The sequence below is a fragment of the Haliotis asinina genome, chromosome 6, assembly GCF_037392515.1.
Source record: "Haliotis asinina isolate JCU_RB_2024 chromosome 6, JCU_Hal_asi_v2, whole genome shotgun sequence".
Classification (NCBI taxonomy): domain Eukaryota; kingdom Metazoa; phylum Mollusca; class Gastropoda; order Lepetellida; family Haliotidae; genus Haliotis; species Haliotis asinina.
The window spans coordinates 39,877,778-39,897,879 of record NC_090285.1 but is presented as its reverse complement, the minus strand read 5'-3'; the positions used below and the strand labels follow the sequence as shown (position 1 = coordinate 39,897,879).

Below are 20,102 nucleotides of genomic sequence, written 5' to 3'. Positions count from 1 at the left end.
TGATTATTCCCTTCTAAAAGTGATACGTTTCCAAGTTTCACCTTTTTGTTTTCAGGACCCTCTGCAAGTTCATGTAAGTTCTGTTTACATCATTGCGATGCTACAACAGTTATTCGTGTAGATTCGGGTTAGAACTGGTCTTCAGCAACCCACATTCGCAGACTTCGTCGACACATGTCATCGTATCCGAATTGCGTATAGATCGATGCCCATGACGTTGCTCACAGGATCTTCTGGTCCAGTTACGATTATTTACAGACTTATATAGCTGGTAATACAGTTAAATCCGAATCAAACCTTTAGGTATCTTTCCATGGCAACAACATACAAAATAACAAGCATTACAGCACTGAATTTCGCTATCACGCCGAAGACCCGGGTTCGTTTATCCACATGGGTACAGTTTGTGAAGCCCATTTCTTGTCTTCCAAGGTGATATTTGCTGGAAGGTTGCTACAGACGGCGTTAAACCATACTCATTCAGAAGGCAAATAATGCATGCTTTGTACATTACCCAAGGACCGCTTAGATTCGGACACTCTCCGTTCGAACCATTACCTTTGGACATCGCGATATATTGACTCGCTATAGCACTTATTTCATCAGTCTGAATAGTACGCACTGTCTAATGCAATAACCTACTTACTCAGACACCCTTCTGTGCAATGTCAATATACAGAATGCATCGACATGAGTCCTTCCACACATGCTTATGCTGGGGCAATTCCTTATGAATCAGGGTGGTGCTGAGATACACATGGACATCTTTGATTGAGAGTGTGAAATCGTGGAACACCCTTTACGTTCATTCCTACCACCAAGTTCAACGGATATAGCTCTTGTCGCTTGGCAACCATGTCAATATGTCAACGTACGTTTACACAGCAACTTGCCGAGCAGGTTTCCTGAACTCCATAATAGCAATGTCGCAATAATGCTCCAGATAAGACTATGTACAATATCTCAGTAGTACAATAGTAAAGGGTGTGTCAGAGTTGGAGTACCATGTTGAAAAAGCTGCTGTATACAAGAGTGCTGGTCGTCGCAGGTAAACAGGGGCTAATGAATATAATATTTTGTATCAGTAGAGGTTTCGCCTGATGACCTCTGCTTTACATTTTTATCAATGTGTTGTTTTTTATCGTATTTGGGCTAGTATTGATATCTTCACCCTACAAGGAGATATGCTTCAAGGGTCACCGGGTTACCGGGTTAGCTGATGGATTGTGTGGTCCACATTGTTTGTTTTGTGTATTGATTATTGATTTGTAGAGGGTGATGTCCGAGGAACTCTCGATTCCTTAATAACAATGGAGCCGAGACCCGGAAGGCCAGAGGCTCATTATTTTTAAGGAATGGAGAGTTACTAGGATATACCCTTCATGGATTACATTCATTTGGGAATATTTAGGTTAGCAAAACTAAATGTCTTAATTTAGTCTTTAATTTGAAACTGGTACACGCCGCTCCATTCCTGAAAAGTAATGGAGCAAGCAGACAATGGAATGACGTCACAAATGTAATTAAATTTGTGCGAATGTGGTACCTTTTGCTGACGTCTCGTACAATCACTGAGTTTCAGTGATACATCCATATCATTATTTATGCCTGTTTTGATTTTTGGATTCTGTTTAGTTGGAATTATTCTGCCCGTAACATTTTAAGTTTAAATGCATTGGAAATACACATTATGTTTCATCCGATTAGAATCATACTTTAAATATTGATAGGTGTTTGCTGATATATGCCAAGACTGTTATACATCCAGTGTGTTTAAAAATAAAAATATAAACTCAAGATCAATTATCATTCTAAAGTTCATCTACATGTGACACAAGTTATATTTGGGATTACACTTTCTCAGTCAAGTACAGATTCTAGTACTTTTGTTGGGTTCAGTCCCATCAGGGATTCGAACCCACACCCATAGAGTCAGACACCTAATCGCCAGCACACAAAGTCAGTCGCCTAAACTGCACAACCACCGCGACTTCCACATTGGCATCAACTCAAAAAATGTACTAGAATCTGTACTTTACGCAGAAAGTGGAACCGCAAATTTGATTTGTGTTACATTTGACCACTTTCTAAATGACATTATGTATTCATTCATTTGTATTCCATTAAAACGACCCAATTTGCTATTCATTTCATAAATCAACGACAACACTAATCTGCATTGATTAACCATTATTTCACATGTTAATGAACACAATAATGATGTCTGATAATAGAGCATGATTTAACGATTGGATGTGAAGGTCATCGTCACTGTTTCCAGCCCTCGTGGTTGTCACTGACGCCGCGTGTGACCTTCAGGCACTATCTGACTGCACTACTGGACTAACCAACAGCATAGGGGTAAACACCGCTACCACATGCAGGTATGTACCGTGTTATTACTTATAACATTGTCATCTTAAACAAGATGGTATAAGTGCTGCATCACCAACATCAGACTGACATTTGTGATGTAACTAAAACACATTAAGAAGTGAGTGAGTGAGTTAATATTTAACGTCACACAGGCAAGATTTCAGCCATGTCGTGACGGAGACATATTTGACTTTGAAATGGAACACGTGGATATCATATCGTCAAAAGGACAGTGGAACAGATGTCTAGAATATCACAGTTAGAATTAAAACTAGCGTGGAGCGTTACAACTAATAGTACTATTTGGACAATATAATATGAAAACACGCTATATATCTCAAGAACTGAAGGTAGATCACCATACTTGCAATACTTTTACTACCTGCATGGACCCGAACTGGATTTACATCATCCCTTCAGCCGCTGGCGATGGTAGGGAGTTTTTAAAAGAACAAAAATACCACGACGTGACGTTTAAAAAGTCTGGTAAATTTAAATCTAGTTTTGAAGGTTTGGGGCCTTTACGTATTCTCTCATGAGGACAATAATTTTACGATAACCCCCATTCGATGATACAGCCACTAACAATCTACTAATTCAAACTTCCAAGAATAAAATATTTATCATTTAACAAAGCTATGTCTTTTTAAAAATGCAATAGTTAAATGAGAACTAATGTTATTAAAAAGATCCTCCATAGTGCGTGATTTAATATAGTTCTCCCTTGTGATGGAATATTCAACAGTCAAGCAAGACATACTTGACCGTGATTCTTTCATCACAAGGATGCAAAACGGAGCATCCTCGCTTTTCAATGGATATTCATGAGTAAATCGGACACACAGTACGGAACGGTGCTAACCAATAGCAACTGATTCCCAGTGGTGTGTTCTGTATTCAGAGCCTTCAAGATCTACACAGAGTGCATCCTAGGAGTGGAGGGCTGTGCTGGGAGTGCTTTCATAAACGACAGAGTGGCGGAGGTATTACGACAGCAAGGGATCGACCTCCGGGCCATGTGTAGGTTTGCCTTTGACAATATTACATAACTATATACATAGTTTGCTTTGTTGTTGTTTCTTTGTGACGATACGAAGCAGTGGGTAGTCTAACGGTTAAAGTGTTCGCTCGTCCCGCCGCAGACCCCCAACATGGGTAAAATATGCGAGGTCCGTTCAGTTGTTCCCGCTGTGTAAGTTTTAAACTCACTCACTCACTCACTCACTCACTCACTCACTCACTCACTCACTCACTTTGTTACGCGACGGTACAATTGGGCAATATCCACTAACCATGTTGTTATATAGTCAGTATGTTCAAACACATCCAATCCTCCTCAATCCCTGAATCTATTATTATTTTGATAGTCACAAATTAAAAAAAATCAAATGAACGGAAAACCCCGTGAGAAATTCAGAGGACATATATAATACTCTGTGGCGCTGACAATAAATCTGTACGACAAAGTTTATCATATTCCTCTTTCAATAAAACAGCATGACATATTCCACTGCAATATATTACATACGTCAATAGCTTTGATCGATGAGCTCACATTGAACCATTGTACCCTAGGGCGTATAACTGGACAGAACACATTCTATCGTTTTCTTTTTAACATTAATGTATCTTTACGTGTTGTTTCTATGTCAGTGTATTTTTCCATAATAAATAAACAACCTGTGATCTCTTCATACTTTAAGCTCCCGGGGTCAAATCTCAACGAAAATGATTATTTGCGTGGAACCGATAATCGGCGTTGTTAGACATGGAAATGTCTTAGAGCAACGCCATACTGTATTTATTTCTATAGCTGCTCAGTCAAACTGCTCCGGAATGTGTCTGCTAAGGCAAATTCGAATTGTAAGTCGTGAGTGAGTGAGTGAGTGAGTGAGTTTAGTTTTACGTTTGCTATCAACAACATGAGCATCCATCTTCACAACCGGGATATAATGACATGTGTCATAAAGCCTGACCATAAGATCCCTTTAGTCGCCACTTACGACAAGCATGGGGTACTGAAGGCCAAATCTGACTTGGAACTTAGGCAGGATGAATGTAGATGGTAGTGCTACTGGCAATCATCTGGCTCCTTTCAGGGAACATGGGCTGTATATCTGGAAGTTTTGACAGCGAATAGTTTGCGCATGTTGTGTCATTGATTGGAAACTAGAAGTGTGTATTTGACAAGTCTTAAAAATACACATAAATGTTCAAATATTTTCATATTTTTTACAATGTTTCGGATATGACTGATTACAGTTATATGTAGACGTTGTCGGGCATGTATTTGCAGGTACTGGCGTCACTTTCAACGTCCCGACCACAACCACTACCACAACAGGTAAACGTCTTCAACCTGACCTATGTAGCCTACAAAGATATATACCCTCGAGCGTCTATTAGGTTGCGATTTTGAAATGTACTCTTGTGTGATATATAGTAGACCAGGTGAAACTGAAAACAAATGTAACACGTCTCCACAAGGACGAGAAAGTCGGTGAAGAGGTGCTGAAAAATGTGTGTTAACATTGTGATATAAGGGATGGGAGGGTGAATAATATATAACGCATCACCTTGGTGCGTCAGGTGTGGGTTCGAATCTGGATGTCTTAATACATATAATATCAGTAAAAATCTTTGTGGAAGTACTTAAGCGTGTTATTCCTATTTTCAGGTGATGAGGGCACAACACGAGGTAACAAATATACTGCACTTCCTCGAAGTGGATGCCGACGTTTGGGTGCCCAAGGCGCCTAACTCTACACAGAAGCGCCATAAAATAACTAAACGACAATGCACAGTGAAATAAGAATCCGTCTGGTTTCTAACAATCCATCTTCCTCGTTTGACATCGATGCAATAGATAGTTTATGGCAATGGTGTTGTTATGAGTTGAATCAGTTATTACTAACATATCACGACCAAGAGCAACACATGGGCTACACACTGTCATCAAAGGCACCGGGTCATGTGGACCCCGTCGTCAATTCGCCTCTCATAGTTGTCTCCCCCTGGCCGTGCCAGTAACCCGCTGGCCATGGGGTCAGATAAGATTGACTTGTCAGCACCATATTTGTATGTTTCTGCTTCACAAGAGTGATAAAAGTCATGATCTGAGTCACGCCTTTGCAATCACTCATGAATGTTTAATTAGCTAAATGTCTGAAATGGTGCATGCTTGTGTCAACCATAAAGTCACAGCCAGCGACAACGTTAGCACTACTACGTTGCCAATCCAAACCATTAACTAAAACAATAAGCAAATGGCTACTCAGTAGAGGCGAAGTCTACATGGGTATCGTGGCCGTTTGCGGAAACTGAATTTTGGTGTGTTTGCGATGACAGTTTTTAGCCATGAAACGTTTCGAATTTGTTTTTGTAAATTTACCGTAAAATTCAATTTTGTGAATCTTTACATGTGTACTTTATTTTGTCTGGCAATATTTGAATGCAGGCAAACAGCATTCAGTGTAATGGTGACGACGGTGATGATCATCATCATGATAATAATTATTATGGCAATGATGATGATGTATATGTCCCCAGCCGCTGCCGTTCACTGTGACACCAACGAGATGTACGAGTGTAGCAACACCGTGGTCGCAGCTGTCGACGGAGCCAACGGGGATGCCAGCATCATTTGCACGTAAGTAACATACGTGCATCCAAGTTCTCCCACTATTGGTCATGAGACAGAATTCATAGAACGCCTACAATACTTAGACCATGTTAAGTATTGAAAGTCATTAATTTCTGTCGAGACATTCCGGGCTTTTGTAAACTGATATGTATGTAGTGTATCCTGGGATGTCCAACCACCAAACTTTACATACTTTATGACTTTCTAATCCGTTAATCCTTGGTGTAACTGTAATCTGGGACAGTTATAGCTACCACAGATTAATATTTCAGGGTCAGAGTATCTACACGAATTCAAATGGTATCGATATCAAACGGTTCAACAGTTGTAACGGTTGTATGTTTTCAGAGCGGCTGAGGTGTATGCACAATGTCTCAAGAAACAGACATGCAAGACAAGCCCCATCTATCTACAAGCACTTGTCACTATCACTTCCAGGAACCTTGACAAAACATGTGAGATATGTTATTCATCAACGTCGTAAATGCTGTAACATATCCATAGGCAATACGAACCTTTATACATCCTGTACCTACCTACCTACCTACCTACCTACCTACCTACCTACCTACCTACCTACACACACACACACACACACACACACACACACACACACACACACACACACCAGCATACATACATGCATAGACACACACATTCCATCCATCCACACAGACAGAAAGACATACTATGACAGACATACATGTTAAAACGCCCGCTCGTATCGCTGAAAACAGAGTCCGATTCCCCTGATGGTTTCAGTATCTGAAGCCCATTTCTAATGTTAACTGCCGTGATATTGCTGAACTATTGCTAAAAGCGGCGTAAAACCTCACGTGTTCTCTCACTCACGGGTACGATAATTGCAGGCACTAGGAATATTTAACAAACATGTCCGCATCGAAGAAAGTTTTCTTTTTCCATTATGACCTTCCTCTTTGAGCAAAACCGAGCAAAATATCATTAAAGGCATTTCGTTAATATCGAGTCAAGCCAGATTAGAATTATCCCAAAACGTAACACTTTCAAATTGTATTTCAAGGTCCAAACGTCGTGTTCACTGACCCGACTACGACTGCAACAACGCCAACAGGTAAACCGTTCCTCCTTGAACCACTTAGGTGTGTAGTTGTCTCCCATGTCTGTTAGCACCTGCACTTTACGCATGCGTCGGTTTCTCCACATTGGTACCGTCTCCGACCAAGCTCATACATTATCATATAACCGAAATACTTTGTTCCAGTTTCACCGAGCCACAGCACACTTGACGCATGTAACAGACTGGTTAGGGTTGCACTTGGGTTGCGAATCTAAGTAGCTAGAGCAGATAATTAATCCGGCGGTTAGCTCCAACTTATTGATGGAACCATAATACCTTGAACAATGAAGTACTGTCATAACGAACCCAAAAGAACTACTGATGTCAGATGTAGGCAGAATTCGTTATAGTCACTCTAAATAAATAACAGAGCAGGGACCTTATGAGTAAATGACATTTTTGACAAATGCTTGAAGATAGTGTGTCGTAGGACTCCAGTGGTGAATGTTCTTTGTCAAAGATTATCTTCATTAACGTATGGTCATTCGCAGTGCAAAACATGACTTACCAATAAGTCGGTTGATTTAGAGAAAAATAATACTGCGATGTTTCAGTCTGAAATAAAAGTATCCAAATTGAAAGCACCTACTATCTAAGTAGTTTGATGATGGAACAACAGAACTTCACACATTGACATCTCCATACAATATAGTGCAACTTAGCATGTAATAAAAATGTGCTTCTGTTCCAGTGTCACGAAAAATCGTGACAGTTATGCATGTATAGTGTCCGTGTTCGGTTTTTCAATTGTCAGACATGCTGCAGACAAGCATTCTCGCATGAACAAACACACCTCCGTTAACACTGACATAATCAAGATTACTTTGCCATAGACTGTTCACGGGCGATTGGAGTCACGCTTTGCTTTGGGATCAGTGGCAGTTTTATTAATTGATTTTCTGGAACCTGTGATAGATTATACCCTCCCGATGTACTCAGTGTACTCAGTGTTTCATATGTACTTTGTTTTTCAGCTGCTGGTTCCACACCTCAAGGTAAGTTGAACATTTTAACGTCATAAACTGGAGTACAGATCCCATGCCTTTGGTTTAATTTGTTCATTCTGGTTCCTTGGGTTTTCTGCGCTGATGCTTCCGTGTAGCGCCATCGCAGGATATTCAGGGAAGCAGGTCGAGCTTTTTTATCCATGACCTGGATACTATAACATTTACAATGTCATCCTTTGTGTTAGTTTACCATGGTAGCCTCAAAATATTAAGTTTGGACCAGGCAATCGTCTGGTATGTCTTTAGCCACATCGTCTTTATGTAGTTTATGGACAGACAGTGTCCGAAGGATAAGTTCCTAAATAGGTGGACTACATATCACCGTATCTCAAATCATGTTCATGATCTCAATCACAGAGACGTATGATCCAGATTCGATCATTTACAAAACGATCTGGCCTTTGCTTATGACAAAGAATGCAATATGACAATATACGGCAAACAAAAGCCAGAAACATGCACACGCGCGTGCTTGTACGAATTTGTGGTTACGTGGAATATGAGGACATTATGTAGTTCATTGTTTTTCTCCAAAACCCTTTCATGGATGATTCTCTTGTCCCTGCAGCAAGCACCGACCACTGCGACGTCAACGAAATGTACGACTGCAGTGCTGCTGTAGTCGCAGCGGTCGACGCCCCCAACGCAACTACCAACACAATATGCGCGTAAATTCTTCTTACCAATGCCCTTAATATGATGGTGATGCCTCAGATGAATGTAGAAAAGCCTGTAATGAGGAAAAATGCATGCATCTTAAGGTGTATATAGGCCTCGATCTTTAGTCAAACAGTGTACCGTGAATATTTGGTGTATCCATTTGCTGATGTAACGTAGAATTTTAACTCACACATTAACTGTCATATATTGTTCAAACATTTACTGTTGTTTTCAGTAACGCCGGGTTTATGAATAATCTGTTATCGTCACTGAGAAGAATGAAATACATGGGCATATCGTGCAGGTGTCGGGGCCACTCTCCCTTAGTTGTCCTGTTCATTTTAAGGCGCTTCAAACAACCCCTACAAAAGCACTCTTCGCACACAAATATCAAGTCTGACAATAATATATCCTAAAGCGTTGTTATGGGGACTTCGTAATAATGCAAGAAGGGCCAAAATGTATACTTGTCTTTTATTGTTTTATATCTTAGAGCTGCTGATGTCTACGTAAAGTGCCTCAACAACCAGACTTGCAAGACAAACAGCGTTTACCTACAAGCGCTACGAACCATTACGGCGAAGAATCTGGACAGGACCTGTAAGTTTTTCTTACTCATTCAATCTGTCTGTGTATACATTTCAAACAATATCTGACACAGAATCTACAAGAAAATAGTTGATACTGTTCCGTTCCAAATCTGTCCAATCTATCCGTGCACGACGTTTATGTCGAGGATAATAATATTCTCAAAATCGAAAATGTCCAAATACTCTTGAAACTATAAATGCTATATATTATGAGAAAGGTAGAATACTATTGTCTCGATGACATTGATTGTATTGGAAATACCGGTCGAAGCCTTTGAGAATAGCTTACGGGCTGGGGGTAGCCTAAAGGTTCGAGTATCCACTCGTCACTCCAAAGACCCGGGTTCGATTCCAAACATGGGTACAATGTGTGAAGTGCATTTCAGGTCTCTCCCGTCGTGATCATGCAGGAAGCGGCGTAAAACCATAACTACTCACTCACTCACAGCTCATGTCTCTTGGAAGCTGAAACAGTATTGCATACCACTCAAGAAAAATTAAAAACACCCGATTCTTTCATATTGCTAATAACTGTTCATATAATCATGAGATGACAGGTTAATTTGTACTATGGGAGAATCGGGTGTTCTTTTAATCCTTTTTAGTGAGTGAGTGAGTTTTGTTTTACTGACGAGGGGAATAAACCCCGGGTCTTCGGCGTGACAAGCAAACGCTTTAACCACTAGGCTACCCAAACCCTCCTTGAGTAGTACAATTATCCTGCATGTTAATATAACGAACAATGCATTTGCCTTTCTTAAATTGACCATTTTAACTCCTGATCTGATAATGAGAGGTGAATTATTCACAGGCCCGGATGTGGTATTTCCAACGACAGATTCTGCCGGAACTGTCCGAGGTGGTGTGATCTGTATACTGGCTTTGCTGTTGACTCTGCTGGTCAGGTAGACATTCCAGGAACACGAGGAATTGGAACTCAACATTATATTAACCCTATTCTGGGGGCCGCACATTTGTTACATGTTCATAAGATAGTTATTGAGCTTCCATTCGTAAGACGTTCAAGTCTCGATAGAACTGCTCAAGTCTCCAAGGTAATAAAAATAGGTTAAATGATTATTTTTGAAAGATTTTTGTTGAGTAAGAAGATCACATTGTCCCTCTAACATAACTACTTTGAGAAGCCTCTGATAATCTGGACCCTTATTCTCGAAACGTTCGTAGCCCTAAGAATTCGTAACTTTGATCGTAGCCAATATGTTGAGAACGTGCTTAAGAAGTTCGTAAGGCTGCGAATGTTTCGAGAATAGCTAACCTGGCGTCCATAGATTTTAAACTGATCTAGACATACCTCTTCACAGAATAAAATTAATATAAACATTATGGGCTTAACATTCAGCAAAGGATTAGAACAAGGCTTATACTTCGGTTGCAGTAATTGATACAGAGAAATAATATTTCACGAAGGACATGAACGTGATGTGAAAAGGCAATGTTTACATCTTATCATATGCGACAAAATTTGATCATGTTGATGTGTCATTATAAGAGTCATGTCTGCAAAATGTGCAGTCACTACTGTCATGAATGATGGCCTTTAGCTCCTTGGTTGTGTACAGATATATACCATTACATAGATTAAATGATTTCGTTTACCTCGCATCTATAGTTTTACATATCTCAACTGCCACTGGTGCACTGAGAGCGTGAAGATATACTGAAGGAAAGGATAAGGGAACGTCATTTCATGGCTTTGTTCCTTTATTCTGAAGTTAAGCCTGGTGACGTAATTAAACTGGAAAATATTAAAGGAACGCTTGAGGTTCCTGTATTTGTTTCTCTCAGCATATATACTCCTAAAGTGGATCCAGGGACTGTGAGACAGGCTATTGTGAGTTGGGTAAGGTAGCCGATCTATCTCACTTGACAACAACACCATAAAATGACTGGCAAAAGAGGGTATACATTATGTTTAAAAGTCGCTAAAATGGAACAAGTGAGAAATGGATATTCAGTATTGGTGTATTGGAATCCAGGCTTGCACTTGGCTGTGTCATTCTGTGTCTTCAGCATCAGAAGAATTAGTCAAGCATAGACTTTCATTCCCTGGGCATTTTAATAATGACTCACAACCTTACCTCAACAGTTACATCAGGTGTTGTTTGCCAGCAAGCATTTTACATGTTTTATATGTTACAAATATTTTATGTTTAATATTAGCTCAGTATCTCTAATATGTCGAATCTGTTATCTCTGCGCCTTCATAGTTAAATATGCTGTTTATATGTGCATCTACTCACGTTTGACTTAAACTATAGTTTTGTAGTAATATCTATTGATTTTGTTTTCATGTATTTAACTCTTGTATTTCAAACGTTTGAACATTTTATTCCTAAGGATCATACAATGGGCGATTCTATTTGAAGCCACACATACCTCTGTCTACACCAAGAACATTTTGTTTGAAACAGGTTATGATGATATTGTCTTCACATTCGGGTATCAAAGCAAATGCTTTGTTTATTATTTACAACCTTGTTTCAATGGACAAACTTATAATAAACATCTTTTCTTCAACGTATGAATGGGCGAATGGACCAATCAAACAAACCCCAAATGTCATCCGATCATATTCCGAACAAGGTCATGACATGTTATATGACATGGCGTTGTTTTTCTTCCATGGCGTTCCACAGACCGATAGTATCGCTACGGTGCAGAGTAGAGTGTCTGTTCAGATACGACCACCCTAGCGCTCACATCGCTTCGTGGAACGGGGTTGTGTTGGACATTATGTTGACACATAATATGACGAAGACATCCAACGGTATATTTGCCACTTAATAGGCTTTGGGGATGTGGAGCAGACTAGTGGTTGCACTCGTCACGCCGGAAACCCAGGTTCGAGTCCCTACGTGAGTACAATGTTAGAAGCCCATTTCTGGTGTCCCCCCACCGTAGTATGTCTTGAATATTGCAAAGAGCTCACTTACTCACTAAATAGGCTCTTAAACTTAAGAGGTCTCGCAAACACCCTTAGAATATTCAGTTATTTAATTTGTAGAATGACCTTGGCAACCGTTACATATATTAGGACTTGTGTCATAGGTGTAAATAAACTTCTACCATGTCCTGTGGCCATGCACGCTCATTGCTGTGCTGACACATTGTAAGATACACGTGCATATGACAATAATCAGAATGGAATTGAATAAAATCTTAAATGTATATCTGTATCTGTTTCCTCTGTTTCTACGTGGTTTGACTGAGTGTCCCTGGGCCACTTATCACCGACATTCGAGTTCGACTCCGGTCACGTGCCTGTTCTTTTGACCGTATTTGCTCAGGAGGATAACACGTAAAATACTCACCTTATGTAAGAGAGTTCTGAAGCACCTTCCTCATGGTCACTTACAGTTTTATAAGCATATTTTACGACAAAGGGGCTAATCATTTGTCTGGACAATTTCTTAGTGTATGTTAGCTTTGCTAGCACTTCCAGATATCATCTACATGCTTTTATTCTTTGAAATCAGGATTAGATTTAAACTATTTAAAAATCATTATAATCTAAGCTGATAGGTATCTTAGACGTGCCATCTATGAACATCGATACATCTTCTATTTCGGTAGAATTTACATCAGTTCAAACATAGTAGGAATTATTTGGTGACAAAATTATTTCACAACCGAGACGTCAATGATCCAGTGTATGCTGACACAAAATTGTCCACTATTCTTACTTTTCCCACAAGTGAGTGTCAGACAGGCGTAATAAAATTTAAAAACTGCCATTCACAGATCAACAATTTACTCACATAATCAGCACCATCACAATGCATTCTTTCATCTGCCAGTTTATTTTTAAAAACAACACTGTGTTCTCGTATTGTGCTGGCAGTACGAACTGTTTTGATTGACAAGGTGTTAGGATATTCTCGTGTGGGTGGATATATAAATTTTCTCGTACTTCAAATCAACATCTCCCCAAATAGCAGAATAGATCATAGTGACTAATGTATTTAAGAGATCAGAGATGTTTAGACATTAAAATGTTTTGAATAAAGTAAATAGAAATTCGAAGTGTAAGAAAAATCAATTACAGATTACATACTGCAAAATATCACCCCTGCGATGAACAACTAGATCATGCGAACAGCGGGTCATACCGTGTGGGCAAAATATTTTAATTTAGAATATACAGTATACTAGGTCCTCCGCTGTTTCTATTTAAATCTCTGTTGTTAAATACCCGTCTGTGGTAGTAAGCCACTAGAGATCAGTTACACAGACAATAATTCCCACAACCCTGTCGGATTGGATGATATTGACAACCTGACGTCCTTTATATCACGGTGACATTATATCCTGGTGACGAACACAAACATAGCGCAAGTTGTTGTGTTCACACGGATAACTCTTCAGTGAGACTACAGAGCACTGGATAACAGAGATGATAATATCGATTCTTCCTGCTGTTATCATTGCAGGTAAATTACTTAATACAATTGTACAGTTGTATATTTCCTGGGCGTAAGTTCGTTTAATGAACACATTTCAGGTATAACAAATCATCACATAGAAGTATACTTCCACGGTGTTCTACGTTCTGATAGATTTGACTAAATGGCAATCTCTAACCAGTGTCCTTTAATGAATGGTAGTACTAATATCGTTAAATAACGTATTCCTGTCTGTTCAATAAGTGCCGAATCTCCATGTCCTAAGCCCGTGAACAAGCGGGTTAGAATTGGACTTCTGGACCTAGATTTTCGAAGCTCTGTTAACGCTAAGATAGACGTAAGTCTATGTTAATGTATGGCACTTACGACTATCTTAGCGTTAAGAGAGCTTCGAAAATCTAGGCCCAGCCTATGCTCGTCGTAAGATGCGACTAAGGGGATCGGATGGTCAGGCTAGTTGACAGAATGATGTCATCGTATCCCAATGGGGAACCTATTGCTGTGACGGGCGATAACTCTCCTTTTAAAATGATGTAAGTGACTGTCCAACTTCTTACGTCCGGTCTGGTTCTCCACTCAGTGTGCGCTGCGACAACTTGATTAGACTGGTTCCCCTGCCCTATTCCGCGCTGCGCTATCGCTGCACTACAAGCTTGTTGAGGCAGAGTACCAGTCTACAACTTGATATACTGCACATGCACCAGCTTCAACCCTCACAGTGAAGGTGAAGGTTAAACTGGTTAACTGTCTCTAAGTGTAATATTAACACGTATGGTTCACATCGCGCATACGACATGCGCTGTCAGTTTAAGGTTGGGTCGTACGAATGAGCGCACCTAGCGGGTTAGTGAAGGGAAGATCAATCTGAAAAGATCGCTCATTACATAGATTTGATTATTTACAGACCGCCGACATATATCAGATCTATTGCTGTGTGTGACGTTATACAACAACCAAGCCAAACGAAATCATATCCGAAGATATATACATTGGGGATATATTGTAAAGTGTGAATTGCAAAGTGTGAATACGGTCATACCAGTAGAAGCATTTTGAACACAAATTTCGACATCAGACGGACGTGAGTATTCATAAAACCATTACTCCTGCTATGAAATTTAACACCTCTCCAGCGGCATTGAATCTAAGTTGATCTTCATTCACTGCTATGTTTGATCAAAGCGAAAATTAATGCCGACCTGAAGAAATCAGAGACATCACAATAGTGTTGCTGTTTGGTTAGGAACAAAACGTTACAAAGGCTGCTGGTATTATGTCACAGCGAAGTAGTTCAGTACTGTTAAGGAATGTATTGTTTGGGTAACTACTGTAACCATATATGCAGATTAATACAGACTACACCGGAGACCATATCATATGGTCTTTGGTTTCACTGATTCTTGAATTAGATCTGCCAACCAAATGGGTCAGGTAGATTCAGTCTACGCCGCATAACTATTCATTTCATTTCAATTGGCGATTGTTATGCCTTTGTTTCATAACAGACCGGACACAAAGCAGGATTTCAATGTAGAGGTGTGGATTTGGTGTAACCTGTTGGTTAAAGCGTACGCTCATCTCGCCGAAGACTCTGGTTCGATTCCCTGCATGGGTACAATGTGTGATGCCCGTTTCTGGTGTCTCACACCGTGATATTGCTGGAATACTGCTGTACGGGGTGTAAAACCTTCCTCACTGCCTCAGGAGCGAGATAAGAACGAAATTTGACGTATGTAATTTGTACATTCAATTGAAACCGAACGCGTTAGAGTGTGCCGACGATGAGGAAACACCTACAAGCATTGCTGGTTCATCTCATTATTTTCCAACAATATCTCAAATGTGACATGGTTCTGTAAATATGACCAGTTACTGTATGCCACATGCGATGAATATCGTTTAAAGCAACGTCGACACTATGAAACAGGTTCACACACGTAATGCAATATTACTTTTGTACTGTGGACAGCGATTTAATGAGTATGTCAAACCTATGTTCTTGTGCTCGAACCTAAACATCGCACTGGTTATATTATACCAATAAGGGAAAACATTTCCAGATTTTCACCCACACAGCAATATAACGCGTGACAAGAAACACGGAAAAGAGCGTAGGAACACTTGCAATTCCGTGTGTTCCTTTATTACATTCTATGAGTATATTACCCGTACAATAATCGTACTTGCAGGTTTCTCCAAAGACGTCTTTTCACTTGTAGGTAATGTTAATCGTCTTCAGATTTATTGCTTCTGTTGAGGATTATGTGCCCTCACAGCAAACTACTAGTAGTCACATAGCAAGCTACTAGTAGTCACGTAACTCGGAAACAGGTATGATGTTTACCGGTATAGGAGCTAAGCGTGTTACAGGGAGAGTCATGTTCGCAACACAACACTGGTATACAGTGTTCTGGAAACGCCCGCAAATGTAAATCCCCATGCTTCCCCACGCTTCTGTGAAATCTTATCAGTCTCCTTCATTTCAAGATCATGATAAACTATTACTCATGTTGAAGGCTAAGAGTCATACATGTATCAAGTTCAGTACAGATCTAGGCATGATCCGTGTCACGTCTGTTTCCGGCAGCATATCTTTGATCTTTGATCCGTGTTGACTCGTGTGGAGGAGATGGGGATTATATATATAATACAGAATCTGATGCATATGCCATACGTTTTGTGTGCAGCAGAAAACGGTTTGTTTGAATATACCAGACACTCTGGGTCATTTTTTTAACAACATAAGAATGTTGACACAAGGAAGGACAGACAAAATCGGAGTATCAATGAACAACGATGTCGCAGGGTTAACTAACTGTCTGATCAGTTCAAAATATATATTTGCAAACTTCCGTCATACAGCTGGAATATTTCTTGGACAGGGGAATGTTATGTCTACCAGCGTTAGTCACACCTCTTTCACAAACGTGTGGAAGCAGCTTTCTCTTCTCTTCTGCTATCAAATCTGCCACAAGAACAACGAAAGCCGTCTGCTAAACAAGGGGAGATAACTCTTTATGTAGTAAGGTTCATTCTTAGGCCTACAAGAGTTCCCTCCCATCCTCAGTACCTCACTATATAATGTTACACCTGTTCTAAAATTTCATCATGAGGATTTTATCAAATATTTTCTCAAAAACATCCGGGAAAACTGCACATGGGAATGTATTTTATAACGTCGAATGGTGGGTAAACGAAACTGGTGTCGTACCATGTGTTCATATTCATTTATAAATGTTTCGCCAGCTACATTTTTGGGAGATGGACGGATGGTTAGCGCCTGTGACAACATCAACGACATCGCCGACTGCAACGACAACCTCACAATGAACTACTTCTACGCCGGCAGCAACTCTACAAGACTATGTGAGTAAGTGACTGTACACGGGAAGTGTTTTGATTGGTTGGTGTGGCGTTTAAGGCAGCACGTCTGGGACGGAAAATCCAGTGATCAACGGCACTTCGCTATAGGGATTCGATGACATGTGTCAGCTAATCTCCTCATACATGGCTTTTCAAAATTTTACGCTACAACCTAAACTTTTGCAAGATAGCAGTTATCCAAATTCTAACTATGTATCCCTGTCATATAATATATTAGAATATTCAAGCGCAATAAAAAATAGATGACACATCCGCTTCAGAGATGGGTCTTGGGTTAATCTAGTAGGTAAAGCTCATCACGCCGTAGACCCGGGTTCGATGTGTACAGACCACGCTGGAATACTGCTTAAAACGGCTTAAAACTAAACTCACTCACTATTTAGTTCAGATCACCTACTACTAATAAACATACATCGTGTTACAACCCTCCGTGATATTGCTGAAATATTGCTAAAAAAGAGTAAACCTAAACTCACGGACTCCCTAACTCTTCCATATGGTGTTACAGAGCGGCAGTCACCTTCATGCGGTGTGTGGATTCCTACCCCGTAACCTGCAGGAAAACCCAGCACTTCTTCTCGGGGATCCGCCATCTCAACATGAAAGTCACCATCGACGACTGTACGTGACAGAAAACAGTTATATTAAGTTCACTTTGTAGAGAAGTGGTTGAGTAGGTTCCAAATGTTTAAGACCCGTGAAGGTCCGGGGTAGAATAGACCTTCAGCAACCGATGCTTTCCATGAAAGGCGACTATGCTTGTCTTAAGAGGACTAACAGGATCGGGCGGTCAGACTCGCTGACTTGGTTGACACATGTCATCGGTTCCCCATTGTGCAGACCGATGCTCATGCTGTTGATCACTAGAGTGTCTGGTCCAGACTCGATTATTTATAGACCACCGCTCTATAGCTGTAATATTGCTGAGTGCGACGTAAAACTAAACTCACTCACTCACCCCAAATGTTCAGTCTTGTTTTGAGGATTGCCATCTGATTATCGATATGCATATTACGAAAACAGAGTTATTTTGTAGCGATCGGATAACTTTTATAGAGATTATAACGTTTATGTTGCTGCCATACGTAAGGAGTTATTGACACGATATGTATTGCATTAATTTCATATTTGATGCAGTATTATTTCTCAGTCGTACAAATACTCCACAATGAGGACACTGCCTGCATTCCTCAGGTCAAGCGAAGTAGGGATCATTTCACAGAGCCAGGTTTATGCTGAACATTTAATATTGCCTTACATTATGAAAACGTGACACAAAAAGTGTGTTTCTGATTATAGACTTTGTTGGATTGACTTCGGTCTTCACTGAGAGCTCATACATACAAGAGCCCCGGGAGCGCTCGACTATCCCCGAGGATAGATAGCATCAAGGATAGAACATTCTGAAGAGTAAAGGTGCAAAGGCCGCTGAGGATCCGATTTCCAAATGTGAAAAAGAGCTCAACTACAGAATACCGAATAACCGATGTCGATCGAGTATGCAAAAAAAATCAGATTCGGTATTCGAATCCCGAATTCCTAATATGAACCAAACTTACAGATTCGAGATTGGAATCCCAAATGTTAACAAAGAACTCAAATTCCTCATACGAATCCCGAATGTGAACGAAATTTCAGATTCGGGATTCTAATCCCCAATCCTCAATCCTTATCCAGCTCTCAGAGATATAATTCTGGTATGGTATGGAATGTCTAATCATTTGTTGTCTTTGTCTGCAGGCCCGGAATTGCTCGAGGATGACATCCCTTTAAACCCCACAGCGACAGTAAAAACGACATCTCCGTGCACGTGTTCACCTGCCGCAGCACGAAGATCTTACCCCATTCTGACGTTGGTGACTGTGCTCCTCATCGTCAATGGACGGTGACAAATTTGGTTCCGACTACAACGTCACATCATCGTGTTTCGTCATGCAATATGTGTTAATGGTTACGTTGAATAAATCATAACTGGTAGAGGCTTCAAGTGATTTGTCCATTTCTTAATTTCGGTTTTATCTGGGTAAAGTTACCATAATACGAACAAGCCATGTAGAACGCCCCCGCGAGAGTATGGTTATAACCGTGGGTGGAAGTTTGGGATTTTAGGCATGCCTGTTGCTTTATTTTTTGTAGTTCGCCCTCCATATATGTCCTGTAGAATATCCGTCTATATTACTTGTTTAATTATGTTAGCCCAACCCTGCAGTACTGCATAAAAATGCTCGCGGAGTGTTACTGATAGTTTACTAGAGATTGAGTGATGTTTTACGCCGTTTTAGAAATATAACAGGGTTACCAGCAACGCCACACAACGAGACTACGCATTTCCGTTTCACACATTGTAGTCATGTGTCAGCGTGTCATAGTCAGGGCGTTGCTTGATGCATATATGCTGAATACGTCAAATGATCAAAATTTTGATTGAACAGATAGCCTGAAGTGCGTCGGCCTCGACTCACTTACATTTGTTTGTGGGTGCGGTGTAGCGATTTTTGATGTTATCAATATAGACTATTACTGAATGAACTTCTACGATGAGGATGTGTGTGAAAGTTGTAAAACAAGTGAACTTGGATGAGTGAGTGTAGTTTTGCTCCTCACTCAGCGATATTCCAGTTATATGGTGGTAGTCTGTAAATAATTGAGTCTACACCAGACAGTCTAGTGATCAATAGCATGAGCATCGATCTGAAAACCGATGGCATGTGTCAACCAAGTCAGCGAGCCTGACCACCCGATCTCGTTAGTCGCCTCATACGACAAGCATAAACGCCTTTTATGGCAAGCATGGATTCCTACGTCGGACCTTCACGGGTCGAAACAAATGAAACGGTACACATATGAAGAGATATGAAAGGTTTTCGTCGATTATCCTTTGGCAAGATAATGATCTATTTATGGAACATAATGCGGGAG

At 40.3% G+C, this 20,102-nt stretch overlaps 2 protein-coding genes across 2 annotated transcripts; both read left to right on the top strand.

Moving 5' to 3' along the window:
* Positions 1 to 919: 919 nt before the first annotated feature.
* On the top strand, positions 920 to 12,555 carry LOC137287199 (uncharacterized). Its single transcript, XM_067819382.1, has 12 exons — positions 920 to 1,048; positions 2,282 to 2,384; positions 3,278 to 3,396; positions 4,673 to 4,720; positions 5,054 to 5,074; positions 5,926 to 6,025; positions 6,368 to 6,474; positions 7,062 to 7,112; positions 8,093 to 8,113; positions 8,694 to 8,793; positions 9,279 to 9,385; positions 10,187 to 12,555. Exons 1-12 carry the CDS (start codon positions 1,006 to 1,008, stop codon positions 10,282 to 10,284), a joined length of 918 nt encoding a protein of 305 aa, XP_067675483.1. The 5' UTR covers positions 920 to 1,005; the 3' UTR covers positions 10,285 to 12,555.
* A 1,163-nt stretch (positions 12,556 to 13,718) lies between these two features.
* On the top strand, positions 13,719 to 19,165 carry LOC137288272 (uncharacterized). Its single transcript, XM_067820748.1, has 4 exons — positions 13,719 to 13,826; positions 17,046 to 17,169; positions 17,692 to 17,804; positions 18,924 to 19,165. Exons 1-4 carry the CDS (start codon positions 13,790 to 13,792, stop codon positions 19,070 to 19,072), a joined length of 423 nt encoding a protein of 140 aa, XP_067676849.1. The 5' UTR covers positions 13,719 to 13,789; the 3' UTR covers positions 19,073 to 19,165.
* The last annotated feature ends 937 nt before the right edge of the window (positions 19,166 to 20,102 follow it).